The sequence below is a fragment of the Macaca mulatta genome, chromosome 9 (genome assembly GCF_049350105.2).
Source record: "Macaca mulatta isolate MMU2019108-1 chromosome 9, T2T-MMU8v2.0, whole genome shotgun sequence".
In the NCBI taxonomy this organism is placed as follows: Eukaryota; Metazoa; Chordata; class Mammalia; order Primates; family Cercopithecidae; genus Macaca; species Macaca mulatta.
In genome coordinates this window covers 1,834,462-1,857,950 of record NC_133414.1, presented here as the reverse complement: position 1 = coordinate 1,857,950, position 23,489 = coordinate 1,834,462, and the positions used below count along the sequence as shown (strand labels likewise).

Here is a 23,489-nt window from a genome sequence, read left to right as displayed (position 1 = left end):
GGAGGGGACCTTGGAGGGGACAGCGTGAGAGCCCGGTGTTTTTAGAGCAGTCACAAGCGTCCTACGTGATGTGATGGTCGAGGCCAGCAGGAGCCGGTGAGGGGCAGAGGGTCCATGCGGCAGAAGGTGCAGATGGGGCAGCTGTGGCCTCCTGGCCCTGAGGGCGTCCCAGCGAGCCAGGCCCGCCGCAGAGGCGCAGGAGCTGTGGGACCCATGGTCAGGCAGGCCAGGGTGTCAAGAATGCACCCTCATTTATGTAACCAGTTCCCTGTTAAGACGCACTTAGGTGATTTCCCGTTTCTGTTTTGCCGCGCTTTGTCTGCTTTGCAATTACAAACAGCCCCTTCAAGACCGGCCCTATGCGTACATCAGGCATTCCACCGAGAATGCAGATGCTGGGTGAATTCCTAGCAGGCCTGCTGTTGAGTCAAAAGGCTGTTGGCTTCTCTTTCACCTAGAAAGGCCCCAGAATAGGTCTGAGTGGCCTGGAAATGGGGTGGGGCCTGTATGCAGAGACGTCTGGGACTTATTACCTGTCTTGGCAAAAGGTGGGAGGAAGAAAGTGTGAGACAGGGTTTGGGGGTGGGGTGTGGAGGAAGGGAAATGTCACCCCCAGACCGGCCAGAGATTCGTCTGTCTCCTGTGCTCTTCCAATGCCGTGAGAGGTAGATACGGCGACTGTGACCCTAGAACCAGCCCGGAGATGGTGGGCCTCGAACTGAGCAGCCTCAGAGCCACCTGGAGGCTCCTTGGAGCGCCAGGCCCCACCCCAGAGTTCACGAGCCAGCAACCCCGGGGTGCAGCCAGGAACCTGCATTTCTATCAAGTTCTCAGGTGATGCTCCATGGCTGGCCCAGGCACCCCACTTTGAGGACCACTGAGAAGACAGTCGCTCAGAGCAGCAAGAGAGGGGTCAAGGGAGGCCCCGCGGACCAGCATCATGACCTAACTGGTACCTGACTGTGTTGGTGCCAAATGTGCCGCTTCGCTGCCGACGTCCTCAACCCCGGCTCCCATGAGAATCACGTGGGCGGCACCGCGAAAGCTGATGGCCGCACTGACTCCCCAGTCACACCAAAATCCCTGGGGCAGCCAGGCCTCTGGAGATCCTCAAAGCTCCCAGACGATCCCACAGCAGGCCTGAGAGCCGGCCCTGCAGAGCTGCGGACGCCAGGCCGGGTGGTAGCTGAGGACTTTGCCGCAGGCTTCATGTAACTCCTCACAGGTCACATCACAGAGGAAAACCAAAGCGTCCAAAACAGGCAAGGGCGGTCCTGTTCCCTGCCTGACGCCAGCATGCCTGCAGGGACAGCCTGAGGTGTCGTCAGCACACCAGAGACCTGTCCCTCCTTCCACTGTGGCCTGGAGGCCGCTGCCTGGACTGAGAGAACGGGTTGCATCTCCCGGCTAAAGAACGGCAGCCTTTTTCCAAGACCTTCCCCGCGTATCTGTGGTATTTCAGTGTTTGACAAATGGACAAAAATATATTTATTTAGGGATTATCTATATTGAAAACTAGACATGGGTTTTTTCCCTCTGTCAACATTGCAGTAATATCGGCTATTTGAACAAAAGGAGAGGCGTTTTTCCATTCAATCCTGAGTGCTGAAAATTCTCCAGCTGATATTCAGAAAGACATTTGGTTTTATTGATCACGTTAGCTGAGTAAGTTTAAACTCTGGTAGCCAGGCAAGGAGAAGGTTGATTTCCTCTTTATTGTAAAGGCTATTAGGTGGGAACCAGATAGAGAAGTTCTTTGTCTTCCGACGGTCCTGCAGCATCACAGCCACGCACATACGTTCCGGAAGTTTTGTTCAAAGCCCCTGCCCTGATGGCGTCTAACACTGAGGTGTCTCTTCCAGGAATCCCAATTTTACTCTTTAACTGGTGGCTTATTTCAAGAAGGTGCTTTGTCACAGATGGTGGAAATGTACTTTTCCCTGCTTTAATTTATAAGACATTTTAAGACTGAGAATTAACAGGCTCACTGGGACACAGAACCTGGAGCCCTGGGCCCCACACCGGTGTTTCCTGGGCTTTGTTTTCCGGCATCTCCAAATCTGAGGAGGGGCATCTCACACCCCGATGAGGGCCACACTGCTGAATCTCCTCCCAGCTTTTGGTCTGTCCTCTGGTCTCAGAGTCAAAGGAACAAGCCAAATCCCTCAATTGCTCCTCAAAAACGTCGGCATTGGCCGGACGCGGTGACTCACGCCTGTGATCCCAGCACTGTAGGAGGCCAAGGTCGGTGGATGGCTTGAGCCCAGGAGTTCGAGACCAGCCTGGGCAACACAGCAAGACTCTGCCTCTATGACAAATACAAAACAATTAGGCTGCAGCGAGCTACGGCTGCACCACTTGCACCACCATACTCCAGCCTGGGTGACAGAGTGAGACCCTGTCTAAAAAAAACACACAAAGACCAGGTTCAGTGGCTGACACTTGTAATCCCCGCACTTAAGGAGGCCGAGGTAGGAGGATCGCTTGAGCCCAGGAGTTCAAGACCAACCTGGGCAATATGGCAAAACCATGTCTCTATTAAAAAAAAAAAAAAAAAAAAAAAAACACAGAAAACACAGCCATTGTTCCCTGAAAGAAAAGCTCAATTACAAAAAATTTCCTTTCCCAGGATTTGTTGCTATTCTCTGACTTATCAGTGAACATCAAGGAAAAGATTGACTCTCAAGAGCCACCATCTGAGATCCAGGCAGACACGCTGTGGAATCTGTGGAATGAAGGTCCTTGGTGACAGGTGCTCTGTGGCCTCCGACCATCCGAGATCCAGGCAGACACGCTGTGGAATCTGTGGAATGAAGGTCCTTGGTGACAGGTGCTCTGTGGCCTCCGACCATACGAGATCCAGGCAGACACTCTGTGGAATCTGTGGAATGAAGGTCCTTGGTGACAGGTGCTCTGTGGCCTCCGACCATCCGAGATCCAGGCAGACACGCTGTGGAATCTGTGGAATGAAGGTCCTCGGTGACAGGTGCTCTGTGGCCTCCGACCATACGAGATCCAGGCAGACACGCTGTGGAATGAAGGTCCTTGGTGACAGGTGCTCTGTGGCCTCCGACCATACGAGATCCAGGCAGACACGCTGTGGAATGAAGGTCCTTGGTGACAGGTGCTCTGTGGCCTCCGACCATCCGAGATCCAGGCAGACATGCTGTGGAATCTGTGGAATGAAGGTCCTCGGTGACAGGTGCTCTGTGGCCTCCGACCATACGAGATCCAGGCAGACACGCTGTGGAATGAAGGTCCTCAATGACAGGCACTCTGTGGCCTCTGTCTCGTCCTACCCTTCAGAGCGCCCGACCTTGCCCCCGTGGTAGAAGCTCGCGCATCCAGCGGCCAGCCCTTCCCTTACTTTCTGGGAGAAACACCGTGACTTGTAGAAATGACCACAATATTTTTTTAAATGAAGTTATGCAAATCTGATAGACTGAAGTAAATGTTTCATAAAACCAATGACTGTTTAAATTGTAGGACTAAATTGTTTGTATATAAATATTACCTTTTATATTCCATTTGAGTTTTATGTAGATGAGCACATTACTTTAATGACCTGCATTTGCGGAGGGAGAGAGGGAGAGCGGCTCCCCGAAACCCCCACCAGCCAGATGGCTGCCTTTTCTTGCATGAGATTAAAAGATGTTTCTCATTCACGGAGATGCTTCTGAGGCAAATTAATATCGCTGGCTAAATTGCTTGTGTTTTTGGAATAAAATTTAAAGAGAACTTTTTAAAGCAATTGGTGTCACAGGTTCTCAGAGAAGATTACTCTCCAGGTAGATTCAGTAATTAATGGAAAGAATTCTGTGTTAATTGACTGCTTCAGGAAGGGAAATGTAATGACTCCTTATTAATCATGAAAAGAGACGCTGCATGCGGGGACGGCAGTAATTGCTCTAACAGTGGAGAAATGTTAATTAATGAAAAGAACAATGATGTAAGAAATTAGCTGCATAACACTTGCTGCTGAAGGAGGTAGGATTTTAAGCACATTATTTAGAGTGGAAACCACAGAATGTTGCCTTGAAAAACACACACTCTTGCCACCCAAATTTAAGGGGAAAACCTGTCAATGCTCTCGGCATTTTTGCTTGAGGAAGCAAAAACATTCACCCCAGAGCTATATTTATTTCAAACAAAATGGCCTTGTTGTTTATCTCCAATCCGGGCTTCTGAAACCAAAATCATCCCCAGACCAAAACGAGGTCATATATTAATGTAATTTCAACACATTAGGTCATTTTGACTGCTAAGGACAAAGGGAGTACAAAGTATTTTTCCCTAAACTGAAACAAACTCCATTTATAATATTTCCCAGCTAATATAAAGAAAAATTCAGATTCACTTTCGGGACAGAGTATCTTTTTTAAAAAATCTAATTGTAAGTCCCAGAGAGAACCTAACAGCTTCCACTCTAACGACCCATTTTCAGAAAAGGGAGCAGCATTTGTTAGCACACAGGGGCCCGCGGAGCCCAGTCCCAGGCGACAGTGTCCCCAGAGCCCCCGTGATGGCTGGGTTGAGTCTGGGGCACTCCCAGCGAGCCCCCCCAGGTCTGCACGATGGAGAAAGTGACAGGCCCTCAGGACCAGGCCGCAGAGGGGCGGAGAGGACCGGGCTCCCTGGGCTCCCGGCTGGGGCCCCGCTGACCGCTGGCTCTCCCCACAGGTGGAACGTCCTGGGGCTGCAGGGCGCGCTCCTGTCCCACTTCGTGGAGCCCGTGTACCTGCAGAGCATCGTGGTGGGCAGCCTGCACCACACGGGCCACCTCGCACGCGTCATGAGCCACCGCATGGAGGGTGTCGGCCAGCTGCCCGCCTCCTACCGGCACAACCGGCCTCTCCTCAGCGGTAAGAACCCCCATCCCGGGGGCCCTCCGCCTCCTTCCCACCACCAGGCCAGACGCAGCTGTGCCCGGCGGTGCCATCCCCGGCAGACTGCACCCATGTTGGCTAGTGGCAATTTATGATTTAATAGGCAAAGTCCTACGATTTTAAAAAGGAAAACTGATGAGAGGTTTCAGCGTCTCTCTGCATATAGCAACAGGCCAGGTCTTGACGTGAATTCACGACTGTGTGACGATGCTGTTTTCAGAATGGGTCGTGGTGCTCTTTTCACAGCGGTGTCTAAAGGAGCCCTGGAAACAGAATCGCTAGTGCTGGGCTCACCCGAGAGGCCCCACCTGCCCGCCCACAGGAGGCGATGCTGAGGAAGAGCCAGGTGGGCGAGGAGGGGCAGGGAGAGGGGGCACGAGGCCCACACGGCGGAGCGGGTCTTCGGGACCCAGGGCCCCGGGCCCTCCGCACCCTTCAGAGGCTGCAAGGTGACTCCGCAAGCACTGGGCCGGCTCCGCACCAGGGTTCCCCACAGCCCAGATGTCCTCAGAGACCCGAGCCTCCCGGAGCCTCCACTTCCCCACGTTACCTGGGGCCTGCCCGGGCTGCCTGGCACACAGCCAGTTGCAAGGATGAAGAGTCCCCTGGCAGCTGTGAGGTGCCCTAGAAAGACGGGGGAGAGGTCTTGGGAGGGTTTTGTGAAGGACACACTGACCGGGGGCGACTCCCTGCCTTTCACGGGAAGGACAGGAAGCCGGGGGAGGGTTCCCCAATCGCTGCCAGCCTCGTGCTGGGCTTGCAGACCACCAGGTCTTTGGGTCGGCCTCCCTTGCTGGAGTGGGAGAGCTCTCTGAAGGGCCTCGCTGTGGCAGAATCAGGCAGATATGTGGGGGGAACAGAGAAAACCTGTGCCCCAGCAAGGAGCGCGACACCACGGGCTTGGCAGGGTTAGGTCTTAAACCAAATCACCGGAAAGAGAAAGCAGGACGATAAAAGAGTGGTGTCCTGCTGCAGCTGAGAGTCACTGGACCTAGGATTTCTTCCCAGGACTCTAAACCTGCTCAAATGATAAGATCGGGGTTAAACAGGGATTCGTGGAGGCAGGAGTGGGAGCTTTTTTGGGAATAAATAATTTGTGAAAAGCACCTAACTGTGCTGCTCGATTTTCACACCAGCCAATGACAAAGGTTATTATCTCTGTCTTTTTATTTTTTTATTGAGACAGGGTCTCTCTCTGTCGCCCAGGCTGGAGCGCAGTGGTGCTATCTCAGTTCACTGTAACCTCCGCCTCCCAGGTTCAAACAATCCGTGTGCCTCAGGTTCCTGAGTAGCTGGGACCACAGGCATGCACCATCACACCCGGCTAAATTTTGTATTTTTGGTAGAAATGGGGTTTTACCATGTTGGCCAGGCTGGTCTTGAACTCCTGGGCTCAAGTGATCCACCCGTCTCAGCCTCTCAAAGTGTTGGGATTATAGGCGTGAGCCACGGTGCCCGGCCCCTCTGTTGTCTTAATGTGGGATGGGAAGAGACTCAGAAATTCAACACCTCGCCCAAACCCCTCATCAGTAGGGAGCAAGGACTTGAACTCAGATCCGATTGGCGGTAAACCCCGGTTCCTTCAGCGTGCCACTCTGCATTCTGGGCAGTGTGGTGCGGTTTCTTAGGGCAGTTGTCCGTGTTTCTAATCACACAGAAACTAACAATGCGAGACAGGCCTCGCAGCAAGAGGCCACAGCTAAGGGAGGGGTGGCCACTGCTCCCATGTCGTTGCCAAAACACCCACTGGCTGCCGTCTCCCAGCAGGCGAGGGCCTAAAGGTGCGCCTCCAAGTCACAGTCCGTACAACTCTATGCGTTGTGGAAATGGCCAATCACTGCAGTGAGTCTGGACCCAGTCTCAACCTCTTTCTTGCTTTCCTGTTTCCTGTGGTTCTTTCCCCTATTTTTCCTTAAAACAGTGACGACTACTTACTCACTGGTTGAACAGAAAAAACTGCTCTGGAGTGGGCCCCAAAAAGCCCTGGAATCACCGGTTTGGAACTCAAAGCAAGTGCTCCCGCGCTGCGGGCCCTCGGTGCAGTTCGTAGATTTCAGAGTTAAACCTGAGAGGATTTTCACCTGTTTGACGAGTGGCCCCTGTGATCTTTTTCTGTGCGTTTTCCTTAGACCATCCTCGTTCTGTGTCCAGCGCCTAGTGAAGGGCTTACTTAAGTTTGCGCAGCACAAGGAAATACAGACGACAAATGCAACCGCGTCCTCCCCAAGTCACCATCAACGGAGCAGGTTTTGCCTCCCTGGGCACTGGCGTGTCACCCTCGGCAGCCAGTCTCCCAGTGCTGATTTTCAATCATGTGTCCATCTGGGAACATGTCAACATAAATAAAAACAGGAATTTTGAATCCTAAGTGTGAACACAGTGAATTTTAGAAAACGCAATTAGAGAAATTCAGATCCACCTAACATCATTGAGCAGCACAGATAATGGCCAAGCCCGAGAGACACCTGTCTGCTTCCGATCCCAGGTGGCACCTGCCTACTCCTGATCCCAGGTGGCACCTGCCACACCACAGCCAGCGCAGCCTAAATATTTCAACCTCCATTTACATGCTTATTGGGAATCCGGTTTTTATTATTTTGGAGATGCAAATGAGCCTAAATGTTGGTATCTTGCCTGCACGCAACCCCTAAGCTGTCCCTGCATTGTTCTTGATGGACATTTAAAAACCAATCATGCAAATTTTGAAAGGAAATCATCAGAATTTCTTGCACCAAAAGAGAAAGAGATCTTGCATAGGGATAATAATAAAAAGCCCCCTCAAATAAGCAAATGAAGTTTGCTTGAAGCTTCCCTCAAGGTCAGTTTGCAGAATTGCCTTAGAAGATGAAGCTTATGTATTAGCAGAATGAGGCTGGGCAATTTAGATATGGCTAAATCAGCTCTGAGTTAAAAAGAAGCAGCCAAGCTGAAAAAGATACCCTTACTCACACAGTCACAGGATGCATATTAACGTTCTTGAAGGATATACTTGAAAAATTCTGCACTTACCAATCTAAACCTACGGCAAAACTCCAGGACCAGAAGCCCATTTCAAGGCTGTCTCAAACCCTGAATCCTTCAGCAAAAGTTGCATTATTTCCTGAGTACAGATAGCCTAAAGGAGTTTGCCCTTGGTCCTTCTCAGTGAATTCAGTAAGATGAACAAAATGATGGGGACAGTAATTAATAAAAATCTATGCTTTGATTAATCATCCTTTTAGGAAAAAGTGAGATGAAAGAGCCACTTTGACAGCCTGTTCCACCAAGCTGAGGATATATGCTTCTCCGAGCTTTCAATATCAAGGCTAAATTTTTATTTCTCTTCATCAAGGAAAAAAACAAAAAACAAAAGGGAAAAAATCAGGGTAGGATAAATTCGTTGTTTGTGTTAATGGCATATTTAACAGATATGTTGTCAATGATTAATTTCTTAGTCCACACTGAAGATAAAACTGTGATTATTTTTATAGCCCACCTCAAGGTCTTGGCAATGAACATGAAATCTGAGAGATGGACCCAGAGAATTGACTGTTAGAACCGTGACTTGTTTAAGACTCCTGATTTATGTTCATTTGATGAACATTGCAGTGCTGGTGATAAAATAGAGGAGAACACGGGCTGTCTTCCTTCACAGCACACACGTTCCTGGAGTCGTGAAAATGGCCAGCTGGAGCGTCCGAAGCCCTTTCAGGTGTCCATGTTTCACAGTAACCCCATTTGTCAGAAAGAAGTTTGATACTTACTGAAATGTGTACCAATACTAGCTTATGAATTTTGCCCAATGCTACCTATTTTTGGCATTCAAAGTATCTCTCTGTTGCCATTTATGTCCATATTTTTTTATGAGTCCAGATTTTCAAAATGTTATCACACTGAGTTGAAGAAACTTCTATGGCGTATCAGGCCTCTTTAATTCAGGAGAAATTTCTGAAATTAATGATCATTAAGAGTATTTTGCAAAATAACATATTAGCGAAGCAGTAGCAAATATTTTCTTGTATCCAGATGGTAAGTGATTTGCATATTATTTTTACATTAAAACAGAGGTCTATTATGGAGTAACCTACAAAATTTTTGCAAATGTTTAGTCATAAACACATAAGCTTTACAAAAATATTTTAGCAGCCTGCTGTATCTTACAGTCACTGGAGCTAGGAATTTATCCTCCTGTGCCCTTGCAGGAATTTTTGGTGGAAAAAAATTATAAATCTTGCTAGAATAATCTAAAAGCAGTCTTAGCTAAGTGCAGTGGCTCATGCCTATGATCCCAGCACTTTGGAAGGCTGAGGTGGGAGGATCACTTGAGACCAGGAGTTTGAGACCAGCCTGGCCAACATAGCCAGACCCCATGTCTACAAAAAATAAAATAAAATAAAAACAATCCTAATATCTTTTCATGAGAACTAAAAAAGTTAGATTCAACAAAGAACTATTTAATGAGACATTTTTATAGATTAGCACAGAACCTTCTAGGCAAATTAGATGACATATAGCTTATGATAAATTTAAAATTATTGAAAAACCTCGTTTTCATTTTCTGGAGAATCCTTTTAAAAATAATTAATTTTGTATAATAATTAATTTTCATTTAGTTTCCACCACGATCTTAAGGAATTGTTTCCCAATAGAATTTAAGCAACAAACTTAATCCCATTGCTCCTGAGAATTGTATCATTGACTCCAGGAAAATCCTTCAGTTGTCAATACGTTAAATGTATCCAACATCGAGAAATTGATCAGCATAATCCAGGCATTTGCTTAATCATTGGGCAAGTGTGTATTGATGATAAACAAAGTGGCGGGCACAGTCCCACACTGAGAATAGAGCAGTGAACAAAACAGTCAAAAATCCACCCCTCAGGGTGATTGCATTCCAGCAGGGGAGATGGACAAACAAAATATGAGTGCTTTGTCAAAAAAAAAAACAAGACAAAAGGAGGATTAAAAAGTGACCCTCAGCTGTAATAAAAAGGTCAGGCGCACTCTCGGTTTGGCGGAGACACTGGCGCAGAGTCCTGGAGGAATGAGGGAATGGAGCTGGGAGAAGGACTCCCACAGGGTTTTGCGAATTGGGCAGGGTTGGGCTGAGAGTGTGGGGTAAGCAGCGGGAGAGAGAGGCTCTCTGGAAAGGCTGCAGCAGGCTTCCTCTCCCTTCTCACCAAGGGAAGATTCCAGCTGGTTTCAGGTTGCTGTTTGGTTCCCAGACCTGAAACAATCATGTAGGCCTCGCTTCGGTGGGGTTATGAAGGTGGTCGCAGGGCTAAAGGGAAAAGTGCAGCCTAGGACAGTGCCGGTACCGTAAAAGCCACCTAGCCGACGCCGGCATCTTAGGATGCCAGACTCTCCCCCTGTCCCCCCGCCCCCCGTGCTTTGCTGGCTGGGGGCTAGAAAGCCTCGCTCTGCTGCGGTGAGCCATACCTCCTTCAGAAGTCTCAGGCTAAGAGCACCACCCCTCTTCTTCTGAACTGGGATCAGCCTCTCCATGGACATCCCTCATTGCTCACAGTCGCATCCCTGGAGTCAAAACTCTGAGGTTTCTCTGGCATGAAAACCTTTCAATGTCATCTCTGCCTAGATGTGCTCTCCTACCCAGGCATGCAAAGCTCTGCCATTCTGAGAGAGAAATGTTTGCCAATCACAAAACTTAACGAGAGACTAAAGACCCTTATCTTAAAAAAAAAAAAAAAAAAAAAAAAAAAAAAAATTCTGTGTCCGGCGTTGACAGATATAGAACGATGGTTCCCTGAAGATTCTGTAAAACTCTGGAGAATCACACTCCCATGGGGCTGCACCGCAAACCGAGGACGGCGGGAGACATTGGCGGGGCACCTGCAATTCTCCTTGGTGGCACCAGAGAGCGAACGGGAGAGGGAAGAGTTGCCAGGCCAGGACCTGGGGAAGGACAGGGATGGGAAGTGAGATCTTCTGGTAAGAGTCCCTGGGAAGCTGAAGGGCTGAGACGTGCTTCAGCAGCCACGGGAGGCTAAGGGGGCGGGTGGGCCTGCCTCCCAGGGCCAAGGTGGGCTCAAGGCAAACAGCCCCTTACAGTGTTTACAGCTTGAAATGATCTCCACTCTTGATTTAAATTAAGATGGTCCTATTACTCATTAGTTCAAAATAACTCTACAAAAAATTTATAAATAGAATATGGCCACACACACAAAAATAAGCAGACACAGGAGATAAAACCCAAATCCAGAAGAAACAACAGGCAGCAGGACAGACACTCCAGTTTGAGTTTCAGATACAGACCCTAATATAACCACGCTCAGTAGGAGAAAGGACATTTTCTGAAGCAAGATGGAACACTTAGGGGGAGAGATGAAAGCTCAGAAAAAAATAGAACCAAATAGGAATTTCAGAAATACAGAAAATAAAATAATTTGGTTAACAGAGTAAACAGAGGATGGTTTAATACCAAATAAACAGAGCGCAAGAGAGAATTAATAAATGGGAGCACAGTTCTGAAGAAAACATCCAGAATGCAGCACAGAAGGCAGAAAGGATATATGGAGGATGGATGAATAGATGATTGATAGATAGATAGACAGACAGATAGATAGATAGATAGATAGATAGATAGATAGATAGATGATAGATAATAGATAGATGATAGAGATAGATAGATAGATGATAGATAGATGATAGATAATAGATGATAGATAGATGGATAATAGGTAGATGATAGATAGATGATAGCGGATAGATAGATAGAGATTGATAGATATTTATTTTAAGGAATCAGCTCATCAGTCGTGTGGGCTGGCAAGTCTAAATGAACAGGGCAGGCCAGCAGGCTGGAAGTTTCAGCAGGAATGGAAGCGGCACATCTAGAGTCCACAGGCCATGTGGAGGCAGAATTTATTTTTCTTCACAGAACCTGAATCTTTGCTCTTCAGGCCTTCAGCAGATTGGATGAGGCCCAACCATGCTGCAGAGTGCAGTTACCTGCTCTATTCAAAATCTAACAAGTTAAACGTTAATCGCGTTGAACGTGCCTTCCCAGCATTACCTGGGACTGCCGGTTAATCTCACAGTTAATCTAGTTGGGTGCTCTAGCCTAACCAAGGGGACACATAAAATGAACCACCACACACAGAAAGTACGAAAGAGAGCTAAGAAAGCAGGAGAGTATGAATGCATGTACTAAGAGTTCCAGAAAAAGAAAGAAAAAGTAATGGAACAGGAGAGAGATTTAAAGAGATCGTAACTAAGAATTTTCCAAGACAAACAAAAAGCATCCAAACGCAGATTTGAAAAGCACATTATACTCCAAGAATTTTTTTTTTAATTCTCATCTCAGTGGTTAAATTGCTGAAAAAAATCTTAAAAGCAGTCAGGTAATGAAACACAAATTCACTTCAAAGGAGCTAAATCAGACTGAAAACTGATTCTCAGAAGACAAAAAAACAATGAAATGGCATCTTTAAAATGCCGATAGAAAAACAATCTCAACTTACGATCTGATATCAAGAAAAAGTATCCTTCAAAAACGAAGGTGAGACAGCGTTTGCAGAGAAACACTGACAGAGTGTAACTCCGATGGGCTCACTCCACAGGAAACACTCAATGTGTTATTTGGGCTTAAAAAAAACGATCTCAAATGGGTAATGCGGACTGAAGAGCAATGAAAACCAGCCACACTTTTATCCAGCTTGAAACCTGGCATATTACTACATTTTGAGTACTAGGGCAGAAAAATACACAATTTGGAACAACAAAAGACCCTATTCCCCCAAAGTCCCTTTGTCCCATATCTTTTTAAATAACGGCAAGCTTTACAGAAGCCAAAAGTCATGTCATTATCAGGCTGAAAAATGAAAAATGCAGATTCTTTCCTCTGCCATGGAAATCTCACATTTTCTGAAGCCTCCTGTGAGCCTCTGTGCTTTAAACTGGGGGAACCCGAGCAGTCGTCCATCCTTGCAACTCCTCGGTTGTCTCTTAGGCATAAAGTTCCTGGAGATCAGTGGAGGCACAAACCCTCCTGAGAGGACACTGCCCGGGCCTCGGCATCCCTGGACGTCACAGCCGTCCCAGCAGAACTCGCACCCGGGACATTCACAGACAGTGCAGCCAGCATGGCCCATCCCACGCCCTGCAGAGCCTGCCTTCCACCCTCTCAGCACCTCCGTCTCAAACCTCCACCCTCTCAGCACCTCCGTCTCAAACCTCCACCCTCTCAGCACCTCCGTCTCAAACCTCCACCCTCTCAGCACCTCCGTCTCAAACCAGTCACGTGAGGGAAGGCGAGGAAAAGCCGCCATGGTCTCTGTGTTTTCAACATTCATATTCCCTTCTGGCTTGCAGGAACCCACAGAATTTTTTTTTTTTTTTTTTTTTTTTTTTTTTTTTTTTTTTTTTTTTGAGACAGAGTCTCGCTCTGTCGCCCAGGCTGGAGTGCAGTGGTGCGATCTCGGCTCACTGCAAGCTCCGCCTCCCGGGTTCCCGCCATTCTCCTGCCTCAGCCTCCCGAGTAGCTGGGACTACAGGCGCCGCCACCGCGCCCGGCTAATTTTTTTGTATTTTTAGTAGACACGGGGTTTCACTGTGTTAGCCAGGACGGTCTCGATCTCCTGACCTCGTGATCCACCCGCCTCGGCCTCCCAAAGTGCTGGGATTACAGGCGTGAGCCACCGCACAGGGCTGAACCCACAGAATTTTTTAGGACTATCTCACAGCAGAAAGAACCAGCTTTCCATCCTCAGTTAACCTCACCATCTCCAGCCTCCATAGTACATTTTATGTTTCTTACGGAATGCACCGTATCAAAGCAAGACAGCAGCTGTAAAATTACTGGCAATTATAAAGATGTCCCTATCAATGATAATGAATAAAACGGCATTAATACAGCCTTAGAAGTTAGTTACCCCAAATCCGTAAGTTCACATTAAATGTACCATCTCTACTTCCATTAAAGGCATGTGGGTGTGCGTGAGAGACAGAGAGGCCCCGCAGCATGCCTGGCCATATAGAAAACTCAGGAGATCCCTGTGATTCCTTTAGCTTTACGAATCTGTGCATGCCCAGATGGCATGCTGTTCCATTCACTCTGCAAAATTAAATGCAGTGCTACCCAGTGACACAGACTTGCCTCACTGCATGTAAAAATTATACTCCTGAAATGTCTTGTGTAAAATTAATTTTGGGAAAGTGAATTACATTGTAAATACAGTTGGCTCGCTATTTAAAGAAATGCTGTAATGTCTCACTTACAAAATGCCTTTTTTAAAAGGTAAATAAGGATTTTCTTCAAGTCAGGTATCTTTTTATAGCTCCGCGAGCCACAGTAAAACTCACTTTCATCCATGAATTGTGGATTCACCTCCCGAGTCCTAGTGATGGTGACGTAACAGGAGTAGTCGTGGTGATCACGGTGGTAGTTGAAGGGTGCTGGTAGGAGTGGTTAATTAACTTGTCAGAGGCCACACTGCTAGTACGTCACAGAAGTGAGTCCAGCTTTTTTCTGCTGCCAGAGCCCACTGCTAACACGACTGTGTGCATTTAGCGAAAAGGTCACACAGTCCCATCGAGTCAATCTCTGCATACCAGACAGCCTGGCAGAATATTCGTGCCAAAGGCTCCGGGAGACCAGCTTATTCCCATACAGATCTGCTCTGAAATATGACAGCTCCCTTAAAAATGTTATCAAAGATGAATGGCCCATATGCTGCATGGTATATTCACAAATTAATAAATGCCAACACATCCCTGAGTTACATACCAGGTTTAACAAGCGTCTGTGAGCGTGGTTCCGTGACAGACGGCTCAGGGAGAAGCTGCTCAGGTAGCGAGGGCGTTATTCCCAAGGCCGCTCGGGCGCAATTACTAAAGAAAATGTGGGCCCGACCCTGCTCACCACCAGGCTACACAGTGTTTCAGGGACACCACCTTTTTTTCCTCATCGTTCCTTGGGCTTCCTACACAAATTTTCAAATCCAAGGTCCTACCCGACAGAGGCCACCCTCACTCAGCAGGTGCACGTGCTGGGTGCCCCATGCGTCTCCAGGTCACTCTGCACACCCAGCCGGTGGCACAGAACTGCTCTCTGGGCAGCTGCAGGCTCCCCACCATCCCAGACCATGAGCCCCACCGGTCCTCATCACACGCAGAAGGCACAGAGGAAAAGAAACAGGTGCGGAGAGAAGCAGCCCACGAGCTGCCACCTGCAAACCCCCCTGTTCTGCGAAGTGTGGGGCCCAGAGTGTGGGGCTGTCCCTCCTCCGCGAAGAGCGCTGCTCACTCCATCCTTAGACCAGTCCCGAGGTTCACTCCCAGTGGGCTGGACAATGGCCCCACCAATGCCAAGTTCGAATCCCTGAACCTGTAAATTACCTTTTATCTAAAAAAAGGGGTCTTTACAGAGGTGAGTAAACTAAGGATCGTGAGACGGAAGATGATCTGAATTATCTCAGCGGGTCCTGCCTGCAGCCACCTCTGTCCTTAAAAGAGGGAGGCAGGGGAGAGATGGCACATGCAGAGAAGCCGGTGAAGACGCAGGGAGAGACGGGAGCGAAGCCGCCACAAGCCAGGGAGCCCGGGATTGACCAGAGGCTGGGAGAGTCAAGGAGGGTCTCCCCAGAGCCTCTGGAGGGGGTACAGCCCTGCCTGCACCTTCAGACTTCTGGCCTCCAGGGCTATGAGAGGACAGAATTCTGCTCTTTTAAACCACCACATGTGTAGCAATGTGTTACAGAAATCACCTAAAACAAATACAGCCTACAAAAGTACAACGCTCCGTGCATGTGGAAACCACATTAGAACAGACAGTACTGTTCCTGTGTTGCCATTCACTGAAGGCAGGAGGTGCCCAGCGTTCCATGGGGTTAGTTTGGATTTGTCTGAGCTTCTAGATGCCAGAGGTTCACAGGAATGTTGGTCTCACAGGGCAGCCTGCAGAGTGAGAAGCACAGGAGCCCCGTGCAAGCGTGTACGTGTTTGTCCACAGCACTGAGGTTTCTGCGTGTGATTTCTCGGGAGGACGCGTTTCTCGTCAGAGCTCAGCTGGCCTGATGCTCAGGTTTTCTCAGTTCGGACGGCACAGTCTCCATCCTGCGATCGCCGCAGGTCTGTTCGCACCTTTTACTGCTGGAGATTCCCTGAAGCCAGGAGACATTTAGGGCTGTGAACTGGGGAAAGGAGGTAGTGCCATGTGTTCTGGGTGGACTGGGTCACTAGGTATGTGCTGCTGTGGTATCTGGAGGAACAGGGTGGGACAGGCCTGAGCAGGTGCCCCTGCAGCTGCAGACGCCCTCTGTCCTTGGGACTCGAGTTCCATCTTCAATCAGCCGATGCCCACTTCAGGAGGAATGAGCCAGGAGTTAACACATTTTCACATTTCCAGCCATAGGAGTTAAAATTAAACACAAGCCAGGCTTTCGTTTCTAGGCCTGAGCACATGTGTCTTCACCTTGTCTGGTTCTGTCTACAACTACTGCTAGCAATGCAATCAGCCTGAGCTAAAGTTTAGCCCTAACACCCTTCAACCCTCGGGAAACCCACTTCTCCATGGCCAGGAATGTGCTCAACAGGAACGCCGTGTGCGAGCAACTGCACCGGCTCCCAGAAGACTGTGCGCATCTTCGTGAAGCACCTGGAAATTGGTGGAAAATTATAAAATCAGTGACCCGTGAGTGGGATCATTCACGTATGAGCAGAAGCCCCCTGAGAAACCAACAGTCTCCCCCAGGTCCAAATAAATAAAACAAAGAAAGGAAGAGCCTGGGGTGACCTGATGTCCCAATGCTGGAGTGTCCTCGGGAGACATCCCAGGACAGGGAGTTACCTCCATGAGTGTGATTCGGGCCGCGGGGAAATGGAAAAAGAGTGAAAGCACACGAGGCCACGGCCCTTCCATGTCGGTGAGGAAGAGACGGCCTTCCTGGAGCCTGGACACCTGCTGCGGGAGGGCTGGCCCCGGCGTGGGAAGAGGGCCTGGCTGCTGGCCACACTGGAGAAGGAAACTCCTGGTTCCTCAGAGCAAGCAGGTCGCTCCTGACGGCACTTCCCCTCACCATGAGGGATCTGTCCCACGGAGAGAGTCATTAACGGCAAAACCTAATGGTGAGACTGACATGAGCATCCGTGTGTCTTTGTACATGAGACTCAGGGATCTGGGCCACGGTTCCCACTCCGTGGGCGTGATCAGCTGCAGATGTTAGTTACAGCGAAGTCAGAAACGACTGTCGGTGTGAATATTCAGGAAAACATCCCAACACTATCTCTCCATGGAAGGTTTATTTAAAAAAAAAAAAAAAAAGACAAGAAGGTAGAAGAAAAAAGGACTGCTATTCTTCTAGGCTGCCTTGGGAAGTTTTTCTCTTGCCGGCAGAACACAGAGGGGAACGGACCCTTCCCTAGAAGCTCAAAGTGTAAGCACACTGCCCTGTCCCCTGCAGAGGACAAATAAAGGGAACAGAATGTGTTTGCCATGAAAGGAACTCTGACCTTTGCTTGTTGGTCGGTTCCTCCATTCCCTGGACACAATTAGGTGATTGTAACTAAGTTGGAAACGTTCCCTGTGATCTAACTAGAAACATTTTTGATCTGTGTGACTTGGAGAGCACGAAACAAACTGCAGCTGGCCTTCAAATCCTCCTTCCGATGAAGACAACAGCATTCCTAGCCTGGGTGCTCCAAAATGTGCTCCCATTTGCCTGATTTGATCTTCACATCACCTCGTGAAGCAGAGAAGTCACCTGTCACAGAGTGGTAAGTGGAGGATGACCTTGGGCCACGGGACTCACACCGCCTAGAACTCCAGCCACCTGGTTCCTGGCCAGTGGGAGAGGCCCCTGGGGTGCATTTTCCACCTCTGGGGTCAGGGACAGGCTTGGATATTGAAGATTGCTCCTGGGTTTACGGCACTTTCTATGTTAAATAGTAGTCTGTGGGGCTGTTGTAGTTAGAACTGGATGATTTGCAGTGTGATTTTCGTCGTCACAGGTGAGCTGAGATGTTATTTACAGCAGGTGCCGTCCTCCCTGTGCACACTCGGACACATGGGACCACACCCTGGCAAGGAGAAGCCCCCGTGCAAGGTTGGACCCCGTGGCCCACCCGCCAGCTCCTTCCTTCCTCCCACCGCGTGTGGAGCAGTGCACATGCTGGGTTCACACCCACGTCCTCACAGTTGCCTTCCCAGAAGTGTTCGGGCCTCATCATGGCTGGCAGACGGGAGTGTTGGGAGGAAGCCCCATCAGACGGCAGCCAGCCAAGGACCAGCAACAATTTGCCCACGCTGTCCTCCACAAAGAGAAGGGAGATGGGCCCAGACCAGAGCCAGGGTGTCCTGACAAGGAACCAGGAGGTCGTGTGCAGACCTCAGGCTCCCAAGGCTTTCCTCTGAGTTCAGACTTTGCAGCTCAGCGCCAGTGGTTGATCCTGACAGTCATGGAGACCAGAGGGATGGGAGCAGGAGAAGGAGGGGAGACCACCTGGTGATGCGAGCGGGAGGGGGAGGGGAGGCCGCCTGATGACGGGAGCGGGAAGGGGAGGGGAGGCCACCCAGCGCACACAGATCAGGGCAGTGACTGCCTCTCCCAGTTCCTGGTCATCCCTGACCTTGGCAGCTGGCTCCTCCTGCCCAGGCGGCCCCTGCCCAGTAGGACGGCCACAGCGGCCAACAGGCCAGATTGTCCCTCCTGGCTCTCAGTGGCAGCTGTCACCATGGATCACTTGAAGGAAAAAGGAAGAGCTGACGTGAACGGGATTCACTTGGTGTCCCACACTGCCCATCCAAGGCCGGCAGAAGCTCACCAGGTCACTTTCGAGGTGGGTGGGGTGGGACGTCTGCTCGGTCTGTCCACAGAGCTCAGGTTTGTGGATGAAGCTGAGAGCAGCAGAGGATCTGGGGTCTGTGGCTGTGCAGCTCAGTAGTGAGTGGGTCTTCCCCTGAATTTAAATGAAGCCAGGTTCCAGGAAGGTGTCATGAGCTGTGCTGCCACATGACATGGGGACAGCTTCCTCCCGGGAGTCTGCTATGGCCGGAACCCACTCGCACCATGCTCAGCCCACCAGGTCTTTGCTCTCAGACGAATCCTGACACCTGGGCCTCTCTACCGGGGGACCTGAGGAGGCACTTGGGTGGCCTGGATGCAATACCCTGGCCAAGACGCCAAGTTCTTCTCTGCAGGCACTGCTGTCTTGCGTGATACATGATGGGCCCCCGAGAGCTCAGGGGTCCCGCTCCCCTCCGAGCACCGCAGGACCGCAGGCCAGGAAGGCAGGCAGGGCTGGAGAGGCAGAGCTGAACTGCGAGGAGACATGAATGAGAAGGAGATGCCCAGGCAGCTGGGCTTGGGGAACGCATCGGGTAGGAGGTCCTGCAGGTGCCACGGGAGGTGGGAGATTCAGGAGGAATGAATGGAGCAAGGGATCCTGGGTTATAAACCAAGACTCTCAACGCCACTGCTGTGAGCAGGAGCCTGGACTCCCTGCCGACTCACTTTTGTGTGAACCACGCGTCTTCCTGTGAGACTGAGCAGAGACAGGGCCAAACAGCACATACCTCCCCGCACTGCCCGTGGATGTCTGAGGGCCACGTCTACCATGCCGGGGCCATGAGGAAGCCCTGGGTGTGGGAAGCATCGGACTATGTCTCTGGGGCGCTGCCTCTGGCCTCCTGCAGCCTGTATTCCTCTGATGCCTTCCCCACTCCGAGGGTCACATTGCCAAATGCAGCCTTCAGAAGGGACTGAAAGAGACAATGAACTGGGGAGGGGGGGGGCTCAGCTGCACCTGAATCTCATGTGATGGAATCCTCAGGCCGTCACAGGGCAGGGTCTCGGTAGATGCCCCCTGGGGTTTCCAGACATCTCGTGGCAGCATCTCCAGAAGCCCTAATCAGCACAGGAGCACCTCAAGGAGTTAGGGCTGGGGCCACAGTTGGAAGCCAGAAAGTGCCCCACCCCCAGCTGCAAAGCAGCTGCCACCCCAGAGTGGAGACCTCCTCAACACCCCTCTGCAGGGTGAGCTGGGCTGCAAGGACTGTGTGGTCCAGGTTAAAATCCAAGCACACAAGGGGCAACACATTTGAAACCAGGACTTCCCTGAAGACGCCGGCTCTCTCTGGACAGGACCAGCATTGTAGGCGTACAGCCCTGCAGCTCACACAGGCACCTGAGCTCAGACAAACCCGCACTTGGTTTAATGCTCCACTGTCCTCTAGAAATTCTTCGCAACTTTCTAACAAAAGGCCCCATATTTCCACTTTGCACTGAGTCTCAAACACTCTGTAGCCAGTGCTGTTTCGGGATCACATTGCAGATCAACTGATCCTACACTCGTTTCTGTCTTGTTTTTATCGTTGTTTTGTTTTGTTTTTCTCATCAGCTAAACTGTAAGCCCGAGGGTGCCAGGGAGCTGCCTGCTGCTTACAAGCCCCAGTGTTTAGCCTCCAGGAGAGCTGGGCCTACAGAGGTGCCCAGAAACACGCTCTCAGATCACTTCCACGTGGCTCTGCTCATTCATTCACTCCACAAATATTTATAGAAAGGGAGGGAGTCTGGAGGAGCTTTATTATCACCAGACTATTAAAATCTTTTCGATTAGAAGGTTGATGCAGGCGCAGCAATGCCGTGGACCTGAGGCGGCCACCACGGTCCTGCCCGATTTGCAGCCTCCGCCAGTCCTGAGGATGAAAAGGGAGGAGGGTGTGCGTGGGAATATCTCCTCCCGCTCGCACACAGGCTCCGTTTCCCCGCAGCTGCCCTGGGGGGAGCCCCGTGTGGGGCCAGGAATGTTAACGCCGCCTTTGCCCATCTCCTCTGACAGGCGTGAGTGACGCCGAGGCGCGCCAGCCGGGGAAGTCGCCCCCCTTCAGCGTGAACTGGGTCGTGGGCAGCGTGGACCTGGAGATTATCAACACCACCACGGGGCGGAGGAGCTGCGGGGGCCCCTCCCGGCTCTGCAAGCACGTGCTGTCTGCGCGGTGGGCGCGGCTGTACGGCAGGGTAGGTCGCACCCATCCTTGGAGGGAAACGGGGCCCAGCCAGACCCTGGCTCCAGCCCTGAGCAAGCCCCCGGGAGAGGCCACCACTTGGTCTGCAGGGAGCGAGAGGCAGGACACAAAACCCAGCGCCCCTCAAGTGTCCTCTTCCCACTGCCCAGGCCAGCAGCGTTTCCCCCGTAGGCTAGAGACCCCGCTGCCCCAGGCACCGCCCCCAGACCAGCCTGGAGCTGCGGAAGCAGGAAACGAGCTCATTGCTGAACCCCTGACGTCACCGGGCACGGCACCGCCTGCTTCACTCCGGGTGTCACAGGAGCAGCTCCTGGGGACTTTTGAAGTCGACACTATTCCCGGTTTAGATATCAGGAAACTGACACTCAGAAAAAATGTGTAATTTCCCCAAAATTTCACAGGAAATGAATCTCAGGATTAGAATTTCTCCCCAACCCCAAAGCCCAAGCATTTCCACGACATCAGCGATTAGGAGCAAGCTTTCTCCTTCACAGGCAAGGATAACGGCAACAGTTCTGGATTTTAAATCAAAATCCACATTGGTATGCGTTTGCAGCATAGACTGTGACCAAAAACAACCAATAACAGAAAAACCAGCCAACACATAAAAAATGCCTCGCTCATTTTTCCGTACTTTTTAATCCAAGCAATGACTCCAAGCCAGAATAATAGTGTTGTCCATTTGTCAACTGGTAGAGCAGGGTAGGCATACTGACACCTAAAATAAACATTTTCGCCAGCTTAGAGGACACTCAGAATTGCACATATTAGTTCTGAGCTTGGCCAAGGCGCCCAGTATCCTGCAGCTCTCAGTCTCTGTCCTGTCCGCTCAGTGGCACTGCCCGGGTCTCCCTTCTCCTGGAGACTGGGAAGGTCAGGGAAGCATCTATGCCGTCCTGCTGAACAAAAGGGCCCTCTCCTCTTGCACGTGCTCGAGGTGACCCCCCAATAAGTGCCTCCCTGGAAGACCCGCTGTGGGATTCGGAGCTCCCCCACAGCCCGGTCCTCCTCCCTCCTGGCCTCCCTGCCCTGTGGTGGGGGGATCAGAGCTGCATTTGATCCCTGTCTTGTATTGCTGCTAAGCTTTGCCTGGCACACCTCAGAAAGCTAACAGAGGAATCGCCCCAGCTCCATCATCCTCCTGCTCGGCCAACAGCGTGACTCTCACCGGCCTGCTCCCTGCCCACTGTGATGCTGTTTGAGCTCCCACCGTCCCCCTCCGTCCCCCACCCCACCTGGAGCCCCTGCACAGTGTTCATATTTTTAATAGCAGTCAAGTTTACCCACTCACTGATCGTTCAGACGTCGAATGAAGCGGGTTTCCTCGATGACTGGGTTTCCTGTGGAATAGCCGGAGGACCTGGTCACGGTTGCTCTCTGTAATAGTGGGAGAAAGAAAGGCAAAAGGCCAAGGCCAGGAGCTGATGCCTGGCGTGTAAAACTCACTTGGTGGAAGCTCCTTTTCTGCTGGTGTCTGATTGGCTCTTTCTCCTTCTTGTCTGCAGCTGAGCACACGGACACCCAGCCCCGGAGACACACCCTCCATGTACTGTGAGGCCAAGCTGGGGGCGCACACCTACCAGTCTGTGAAACAGCAGCTGTTCAAGGCCTTTCAGAAGGCTGGCCTGGGCACCTGGGTGAGGAAACCGCCAGAGCAGCAGCAGTTTCTACTGACTCTCTAGGCTGCGGGCTCCTGGCTGCTGGAGCTGAGCGGGACGTTGGAGGGACTGGGCCGTGTCTGGGGGGCGACGCAGCGGGTTGGCCGGTTCCCTGCATTCGTTTTCCTTTGGTGTTCCAGAAACACGCGCGTGTGCAATGTTTGGACAAGCAACCAGACTGGAATTCAGAACATGCCTCTTCCCAGATCGCTGGCCCCAGAACCATGTCCCCCACACCCAGGGGCACATGTGCTGTTGAGTTAGCACCAACTCTTCCTGTGGCATCCGAGGGAAGGGCTCCATTCAGGCAAGGGGGCTTAGCTGCGGCCTTGGAAGGCGGCACCGACGCATCGCCAGGCAGGAGTGAGCCTCAGGCCCTGTCCCTGCACCCCACCCCTGCGTGCGCCTCTCGGCGACGTTGGGGTCTAACAAGCACAGCTTTAGGGGGCACATGAAGATAAGCCACAAGCGAAGAGAAAAGCCATGCCCACCCCAGCCCCAGAGAAACCAATAAGAATCCTCTATTATTTTCATTATTCATTTCGGTTTTTATACTCCACCTCCTTTCAAAAAATATTTTAAGATGCACGACATTACCAATCACCTAAAATAGAACCAGAGAAACAAAAGCCATTCCCGCAAAGTGAAGGAAGAGGTCCCAAAGCCCCCGTGAGGCAGAGTTAAGACCTGTGATGTGGGGAGCCTGGAAACACCTGGCCCACTCGCGCTGTAGAGGTGGGGAGCCTGGAAACACCTGGCCCACTCGCGCTACAGAGGTAGGGAGCCTGGAAACACCCAGCCCAGGCGCGCTGCAGAGGTGGGGAGCCTGGAAACACCCAGCCCACGCACGCTGCAAAGCCACCCACGCCTGTTCAGTCCATCACCATGTTTGGTTTATTGTGGCCGATACTGAGAGCCACTGAGGTCTGTGTTGTGTAAGGGTTAGCTACCACCCTATAACCTCCCTACCAGGTAATAAGGAGA

At 50.8% G+C, this 23,489-nt stretch overlaps 1 protein-coding gene across 1 annotated transcript in view; it reads left to right on the top strand.

The window, feature by feature from the left end:
• The window catches only part of ADARB2 (adenosine deaminase RNA specific B2 (inactive)), a 519,334-nt gene extending 496,656 nt beyond the window's left edge, over nt 1-22,678 (top strand). Inside the window, exons 8-10 of the mRNA XM_001118272.5 lie at nt 4,681-4,862; nt 20,661-20,839; nt 22,353-22,678. Of these exons, the coding sequence (XP_001118272.4) occupies nt 4,681-4,862; nt 20,661-20,839; nt 22,353-22,529 (538 nt within the window). The 3' untranslated portion in view covers nt 22,530-22,678. The remainder of the gene's footprint in view (nt 1-4,680; nt 4,863-20,660; nt 20,840-22,352) is intronic.
• The last annotated feature ends 811 nt before the right edge of the window (nt 22,679-23,489 follow it).